Here is an 8,942-nt window from a genome sequence, read left to right on the forward strand (position 1 = left end):
ATATCTGATTGGCCTAACAATCATAGAAAATATATATTCCAGGTATAGATTTGCAGCAATTTGTGGTGTTTTCATCCAATTGTTCCAGTGCATCCAGCTGTCTTCTGTTGACAGAAATCCAATACATCTCCAAAATGTCTCATTACAGCTAATTAAAACTGGAGGCTTGTAACATCTGACAAAAAAAGTCTTAAACCTCATTATGGGAAGTTTTATAAACTGGTCTGCATGCTTCAATTAGCAGCTGGGAGATTGAACCACCTCCTGGTCGGCTGCTGGATATGAACATCTAAAAGTAGCTGGTAGCGTGTATAAAAGGTTAATTCTACACAGACAGTTGACTATTAGCAAATCTTACAATATTATGCTCACTGACTGCTTTTTCAGCCAATGCTAAGGGGGAAAAATGAATGGAAATGTATAATAAATACAAATACATTTATTTATAGTCTTATTCGTAATTAAGGACTTATATAACCACATTTCATCCTGATTGAAAAAGGTATATTTTGATCCGATTTTGTGGTCTTGTAACCACTTCGTGCAATGGTGCTTGCATTATTCATGCTGGATAATGTGCTTTTTCCTGTGTACGTTTCAAGATAGAATGAGTTCATGAGCTAAACATTTACAATCAGATAACAACAGAATAAGCCATGACTCTCTCTCCAATGTATTCCAGCTTTTCTTGGTGTCCAATGGAGGCAAGTTCATGAAGAAGACCCTGATAGGGGAAGCCTACATCTGGCTGGACAAGGTGGACATGAGGAAGCGGGTGGTCAGCTGGCACAAGTTGTTCGTCAGCTCCACTCAGACCAACCCCTGAACACCACGGCAAAAGGATGGGGATGCGATAAATCAATGAAAGGTGAAGTCAGAATGTACAAGTTCAGAGATCCAATTTTACAAAAAGGTGAATAGGAGAAACAAAAAAAGTTCAAGAAGAGGAGCTAAAAAGATCAATTTAATTCCTTCATTCTTCCTTTACTTCTTCAGTTCCTACGTTAAAAAAGGAGGGAATTATGTGCTAATATCATTTATCAGTAACAACTGTATCAGTCTAACACTGCCAGCACACATGTCCACCTCTTCCCATGTTGAGTCTCTGCTGGCTGTGGACTTTGCTTGTAGGATGCAAACATGCAAATACCACAGCAGGCACTGAAACTGACACTGCAGCAATATGGCATTGAGAGCAGTGATGTCTTTCTTACCATAATTCCAATTCCATAATCCACAAGAGATTTTGTTGTTTTGGTGCTGTGCAATCGAGCTAACATATCTATCAGAGTGAAAGATAAAAAAAACAAAAAAAACAAAGGTGCATTTGACCACAGAATCATCTACTGAATTAGCATTGTGTTTTATCCATGCAAGAGTCACAGTTGTAATGCCCAAATGATGGTTGTGATGTGTGTGATCAGTGGTCTTGAAATATTTAATGATGAAGGAATGCATAATGTTTTTTGTATGACAGCCTGTCAGGTTCATGTAAAAAGAAAAAAAAAGCCTATGTGGAAGAGTCAGACAGTTGACTTTTGCTATGGGATGAAGATAACATGTACAGCACTTCAGATTGTACATATCACACATGCAGATAATAGAGCATATCAGTGAATCACATTGTACAGTGTGATGTTTATATAATATACAAATATAGATGCAGAATATATCTAAATAGAATATACAGTATAAGAGTTGTTCTCTTGTCATTAGATTATATATAATAAAATATAGACATATGATATCTGTTAGACTGAGGCTGCGGGTGGCGCACTGACAATCCAGTAGGCTTCTTTAGTCTGTGGTGTAGGCTGTCTTAATCACTGTTATGTGAATGTGGACCTATATGAGCTCAAGGATGTTCATGAAAAATAGCTCCTTCTGTCTTCTGATCACACTGACACACCAATAGATACGCAACAGGGCTTTGAGAGATTAAAATTTTATGGGTAAAGGACAACATCCAGTGACTTATTGCCATTTCACTGGCATGCTTTTGTGTATAGCAGGTTAGAATTACAATAACATGAACGGCATTTTCTGTTTCAAAGTCCAAAACAAATGCTGTGTTTGAATGTTACAAGCCAACTGTAGATGACAAGAGTTTATCACATCTGTGTCATGTGTATAACATTTTTCTTTAAGGCTGTTGTTGTGTCAAACCCATATGTAGATCTCCAACTGTCTTTACTTCAGTGTGACAGCTCTGCTTTCTGTGTATTAGTAAAGCCCCCTCGTCTGAGTTTTACCTAAAGATAATTTCAAAATTAAGAAAAAAATGTTCTTAGCAGTCAAATGTCAAGGTTCCTCTGTGTTTATGGCTGTGCTGTAAAACTCACCATGCTGTTTTGTGTCAGTGACTTGCATTGCAACACAGTGAACCAGCCTCTTTCACTGCCTGTGACCAAAACACTCACTCAGGCCCACTCGAGATCAGTAATATTTAAGTCAAAAGAAGGCATAGGGCCACGTCTCAGCACTAACGTGGAGCAGGTGACCCATGTATTCATCCTGTAATCTTTTGCCACCCTATCTATTAAATAAAATAAAAAAACACTATCAGTGACCCTCTGAACTACTGTCAGTGTATTTAGGTATATCACAGGGCTGATGCAATTTTTTAAGAATCAAATATAACAGAGGAGATAACACACTTAGAACCAGATGTCACTTAAATTTTACAGCAAAGGATAACAAAAAAAGAGAATTTAATGAGGAAGGGAAGAACGTGGTGGATTTTTCAGATAATTCTTTTGCAGTGCCAACCTTATTTTTTTTATTCCAAAACCATTGGTTCTTAATTCTATGCAACATAGATGTGTTTGGATGCATTTGTTTGTTTTTTTGGAACAAAATGTTATATCTGTGAATATATGGTCTAAAGATATGTCTTATAGAAAAATACATTTAATTTGTACATCATTGAAAGAAAATATTAAATATATTGTTTGTTTTTTACTGATTTTAATATAAATTGATGTTAACAGTTGTCGACATCAATTGCTCGTGCACTTTATGATTACATTGTTTATTTTCTTGTCTCATCTTAATTGTCATAACATGCAGGATCATGTGTTTTGTGTTTCTGCACTGATATGAACTGAATCATGGTGTATGTGATGGCAGAAAATATTGTGGTGTGCATTTTGTATCTATGTGGCAAAAGAAAAACATGTAGACACGTTGGGGTTCCTAAACAAAATGCACAATCTGGGGAGAAATCACCCTTACTACATCCTGCTCCTAGTCTACTTAACAGTCTGTGTACAAAGTACAGTAAATAAGACATATTCCCTCTATGCTCAGCCATGACTGTTTAACCCCTCGTGTTTCATTAGATTTCCCTCAAGCTAAATACTGTTTGTTCAGATCAGCTGTTGCCTGTAATTGTGAAACCATCTATTTGTTGTTGTTCTGAGGGGTGTGAATGTGACCTTTGTCCTTTGACATGTGTACATAAAGTGTTTATTTTCTACAAAGACTGAATGTTTATATGTCTGGAGTTTGAGCATGTGAGTGTCGAAAAAAATCACAAAAGACTTAATCATTGTACAGCAATGCAAGTCTATCGTTGTATAAGGGGAGTTGACTGTGTGATCAAAACATGTGCTGTCAACCAATGGCTATCTGTGCAAACAACACAAAGGGAGGGGGGGAAAAAATCAACTTCAATAGTTGTCTGAGACTTTCTGTTTTGGATGTTGCATGTTTTGTTGATGGTTTGTCAGTATATTTTGCCTACAGATTATGTTAAAGAGACTGAATATGTATAGATTTATCTGTATGCTGACTGTAAAGAAATATGCTTGTAAAATTGTCTTGTTTTTCACTCAGTGTAAAAACAAAGAATCTAATGTTATGGTTTTGTGATTGTACACAGGATGTGTTGAGATATTATGCAAATTGTGCTGTAAAAATCAGCTGTTTACCCTGAGTCTAAAGAATAAATATTAAAAAGAGCTATATTACACACACACAGTGTTGAGCTTGTTTTGTTTGGTTTTGGATATTCAAAATAACTAATGGCTTTTTCAATGAAAAGAGATGTGAAGACGTTTTGATTTGTCATGGGAAAAACAACAACAGTGTCACTCTTGACACTACCACCAGATGGTGCCATGCGTATTGTGGCTTTAAAGGACGTATTTACAGGAATAAAGTACCTGCTCGGCAACACTTTATTGCTTATTGTTTGAGTAGTTTAGTTTCATTTTTGTTATTCTGCTCCATGTGAGCACCGCCTCTTGCTCTGTAAATAGGTATGCTCAAGTTGACAATTATGTAGACTACACTATAAAATGCACTCTAGACCTTGAAAGTATGGATATGTTAACAGAACTGCATACAGAGTGATGGATCTAGCCTTGCAGCCAGTTTGTGGTGCTCTCTATAAGGTGCCGGTTCCCCGAAATAGTAAAACAACTTTCTCTTTTTAAATATCTTCTTTGGCTTTATCCTCCATATCGATGTCTTTATCAGCTTTAACTAAAAAAACTAAAATAACTGTGCCTAGCCTTCCTTTTTGTTGAGTTTAAAGTATCATTGCTCCTGTACTTCAGAAGTAGAATCTGTCAGATTTCTAATGTAATGTAATGTGAAGACATGGCCACTCAGAGGCAGAGTTGACTCAAGCTCATGTGAGACTGAGCTGCTTGTCTGTTCTAGAGAAGAGCTTCCTAGTAATAAAAAAGGATGGTATTACCAGAATAATCCTCATAATAAGAATACATTTAAGGGCTTGTCATAGGGAAATACCAAAAAAACTCTGAAATTATTTGTATGCACTTCTGTGTTATCCACTTAAGGACTTACTGTAAATGTTTTTTTCAGCAACATGTCAAGCAAGCAGGAGTTCAAGGGTCAAGCAAAGCAAGCAAAGAACTGATCCTTGTTGAACATTTTTATTTATTTTATCCTGATATGTCAAATGAAGAATGGATGCATCTAAAATAAGGATGAGCCAAATGCCAAGTATAAGTTGGAGATTTCACTCTAACATTAGTGTTTCTCTAGACTTGGAATCATCATAAAGACTTTTAAAAGAACGAATGAATGAAATCTGTCAGTCAGGCTATAGGCCCATGGCTCTTGGGCACATAGCAGCAAGCTAGCGGTGCAGCAATTAAAACAAACAAATAAACCTGAGGCACTTCTACTCCTTGCTTTTAAAAGGGAAGCTCCTCCTTAAGAAAATCCTGTTTGGCAGTTTGGACTCATGGCCAACAGGTAATATGGAGCTGGAATTATGCAAGAATTCAGAAACTTGCTTGAATACGTTTGCAAAACTTGTCTCATTGTGTCAAAACTCTACACACAAGCAAATAAGACACAACACTGGGAAATAAACCATTCACATCTATGTCAAATTGAAACTCTGCTATCAAAAGCTAACAATCCTTTGTGAAAATGTCACTCGGATGACATATGAATACACTTTCAGATTAACAGCAACACAATAGTCTAATTTATTTAAAACACTGCAGTCTTTCGTTTTCACTGCTTTTATTCAGTTCCACAGAGGGCATTTTCACAACCAAAAAATGAAATACTCAATTCAAAATCATTACATTAGTATATTTTACAGTACAGTAAATTCAGTTAAAGCAAAAATAAAAAACAAACAATACACTACAGTAAAAACAGAAAAACACAATTCTGCGAAAGTGGGCTTAACATCACAAGTAATGTCTTCTCTCGCTAAGCATGGGGAAAAAATCCCCTTATGCGCCGAACCCATCCCTGGATTGACCTTAATTCAATGTCTCTGCAGGCCTGTTCCATTGCCTGCAGAAGAGGCATACGGTGCATGTGGTTGGGTCATATACCTGCTATCTCCAAGTGGAGATAAATTCCTCTATAGGATTTAGAAATGGCGAGTAAGGGGGCAAGTATACAACTTCAAACTGATCATGGTTGGTGAACCAGTTCTGGACCAGAGCAGCCCGATGGAAACTAACATTATCCCAGACAACAACAAACCTGGGCTGCTCTGGTCCATCCTGTACAATCCTGTGCGTCATGAAATGCATCTAGAAATGTGATTATGTGTTGCGCATTATAGGGACCCAGTTTGGCATGATGGTGCAGTAGCCCTCGAAGACTTAGGGCAGCACACAATGTGATATTTCCCCCGCGCTGCCCCGGGACGTGCACAATTGCCCTTTGGCATCCCTATCGTCTGTTTTTGCTAAGGTTGAATCCAGCCTCGTCAATATAAATACATTCATGCGGCTGGCCAGCTCCATCCATGTCCAAGATTCTCTGTAACAAAAAAATACATATTGTGGATGGCTTTACACAAACACACACCTACACTACTACACACACAGAACTGACCTACCCCACCACACAGGTACCTGTGTAGCTTTCTGAATTAATCTATGTGGTACTGATCCAGTGGTACATATTCATCTGTTACTGAACTGCCCCCATTCTGTATTGTAAATGTAAAGGACTATAACACTTACCTGTACATATTCATGTTGAAGTTCTTTGACCCCAACACTGTTCCTCTCAAATGGGACCCTTTACAATTGCTTCACAGTCATGTTATGCTTTACCAAGATGCGTCTGATAGTGGTAATGCTTACTCGATTTATGTTGTTGAATACTTGCCTATCTGCAAGTATTTGTGGCTGTAGCTGGTGGAGACGGATTGCAGTGTTTGCTCTGACTAGGTTCACTATGGCAAGATACTGCTGTTGGGTGAACAGGCACCGCCGTCCACCCCCAGTAGGTCTTCTAGCCATTCTGTATAAAAATGCAACCACAAATTGTTCTTGTTTGCTTCTTTTTTACAGAACTGTACATTACTGTTTTTACCATACACAGTACTGAAACATCTCAACACGTTATCACGGTAGGTTTCACAAAACTACCACTTTTGTTGAAAAAGGAGCATTAGCCACCCTGCAATACAATACATGTGATACAGTAACGTGATATGGTACAGTACTTTAAATACTCTGGATACAGTCTGAGTAGAGTAGAGAGTTGAAGACAAACCTGTTTTCCTGTCGGAATGTCATTATGGATGAAACTATGAAAGTCCTTACATTAGTGTGGACTCTCTTCCCATCTTCCCTCATAGTCAGGCCATGGTTTATGACATGGTGCACCAAAGTTGCTCTTATGTCAAACCCGAAATAATGGCCCTTGCATGGCCTCTTCGATCACGTCCTCCTCTCTTTCTCTGTCTTCCTCTTCCTCCTTTTTGTAGCTTGCTGATTGGTGTTCAATTTTGTAAGTAAGTGTTTTCAGGTGTGTGTCTACGTTTTTTCAATTAACCAATGTGTGTTGTATTTTGAATAGATGTGTTTTTCCAATGGTACCCTGAGATTTAATTTTTGAACTAAGTGTGTGTAGTGTCTAGGAGCAAGTATGATGCAGAAAGGAGCAAGTGTGTTACAGAATTGCTAAACTAAAGTGCAAAGAAGCGCTTGGTATGGTATGGTTTCACTTTGTTTAAGGTATAGTAACAACAACTTCAAGTTATGTTACTTTGGTTTAAGCATGTGTCTATAGTGTTCAAGCAATGGGTAAAAACTGTAAACATATGAATTCATGCTTTGTCAGGTCTGTCAGCAAGACAGCAGGACAACAACTTCTAAAATGTTTGTTTTCTGAATGGAGTTTGGATCGATCAGGGCTATTCTATGCCAACTTGGTCACAGTAAAGTACAATGATAGCTGGAATAAAGATATAGACACATTTTCTGAACTCACCAGGTAGTTCAACCTCCTCGCTTTCTTTTCTCCAAGTAATGTCCAGTTTTGTCCGTTTTTTATATAAATATGAAGTTGTAGTCCGACAGAGCTAACGACGCTAACAACAACTGGAACCGGATGTGCACGGAAGCTAGCTCCTGAGAAGATAAATAAACGTTGTAATCCCAAAAACTAAAGTAAAAAGCTAATTTACAGTTTTTTCTGAATGCTTAAGCGTTAATAATGATTCTTGTAGCACTATTTCTAAAACTATTAATACGTATAGCAAAACCACTCACTGAGTTTGCAAAACTAAAAGCACAAACACTGCTTTGCACTCAGTTTGCAATTTTGTAACACACACTTTGCAAAACTGTAGGCACAATTCACTGCACAACACTCTTTTTGCAGAACTTTAAACACAACTCACTGCTTACACTCAATTACCAAATTTCCAACACACTCCTAGCAAAATTATACACATGTATGGCTATCATTTACACTATTTTGCCAACTGTCTGGCACACTTTCACATGTTAAAACTGTTTTAGATAATTAGTTCACTTTGCAATCAGCCTAAGCACTATAAATAAGCCACAGGTAAGCTGTCTGTGTGGAGTACAATGGAAGGAGCAGTAAGAGTGAGAAGAGTGAGAATCAGAGGAGGCCGAGGAGGCCGAGAAGGCCGAGGGAGAGGACGTGGAGGTGAAGAAGTTGGAGGAAGAGGACGTGGAGGTGAAGAAGTTGGAGGAAGAGGACGTGGAGGTGATGGGACAATGTTAGTTTCCATAGGGCTGCTTTGGTCCGCAACTGGTTTACAGACCACCCATTCTTCATGGCACTCAACCTCCCTCCATACTCTCCATTCTTAAATCCCATCAAGGAGTTCTTCTCTGCCTGGCGCTGGAAAGTGTTACTATTTTGTGTTCTGACTTTGTCTTGGTTTTGATGAGTGTGAATAAACACCAATACTTGAAGTTTGGATCCTTGTATGTTTACATGACACTATGACAAAAGTATGACCTCAAATTGACATCTGTACACAGAGAAAGCAAAAGCCAGATGTTTTTTGTATTCATAACATCAGTGTGTAGTTGGCACATTGTGTGCTTAGTAGATGATGGCTTGTGTTTACTGTTTGATACGAAAACACCATTTTTAAGAAGGTGTGAAGAGTTAATCTAGCTGTGTTCCCTTCTGCAAGAGAGCTACAATGTTTTGATAATTGGGTG

The 8,942-nt window shown here is 38.0% G+C and overlaps 1 protein-coding gene and 1 long non-coding RNA gene across 3 annotated transcripts in view; one reads left to right on the top strand and one right to left on the bottom strand.

The window, feature by feature from the left end:
* pclob (piccolo presynaptic cytomatrix protein b) overlaps positions 1 to 3,973 on the top strand; it is a 60,148-nt gene extending 56,175 nt beyond the window's left edge. The window contains exon 37 of the mRNA XM_038706141.1: positions 683 to 3,973. Coding sequence (XP_038562069.1) covers positions 683 to 826 — 144 coding nt within the window. The 3' untranslated portion in view covers positions 827 to 3,973. The remainder of the gene's footprint in view (positions 1 to 682) is intronic.
* Positions 3,974 to 5,488: 1,515 nt separating this feature from the next.
* Positions 5,489 to 7,169, bottom strand: LOC119893873. Of its 2 annotated transcripts, none has more exons than XR_005442846.1 (3): positions 7,009 to 7,169; positions 6,594 to 6,753; positions 5,489 to 6,264 (listed from the first exon to the last, which is right to left on the bottom strand). It is a non-coding gene; the product is annotated as an uncharacterized LOC119893873 (long non-coding RNA). The 2 variants fall into 2 exon arrangements; XR_005442847.1 differs by having other exon boundaries at positions 6,471 to 6,753.
* Between the last annotated feature and the right edge of the window lie 1,773 nt (positions 7,170 to 8,942).

Source organism: Micropterus salmoides, unplaced genomic scaffold (assembly GCF_014851395.1).
Source record: "Micropterus salmoides isolate LMB-PRFRI ecotype aquatic unplaced genomic scaffold, ASM1485139v1 Ms_hic_scaffold_8, whole genome shotgun sequence".
NCBI classification, from domain to species: Eukaryota; Metazoa; Chordata; class Actinopteri; order Centrarchiformes; family Centrarchidae; genus Micropterus; species Micropterus salmoides.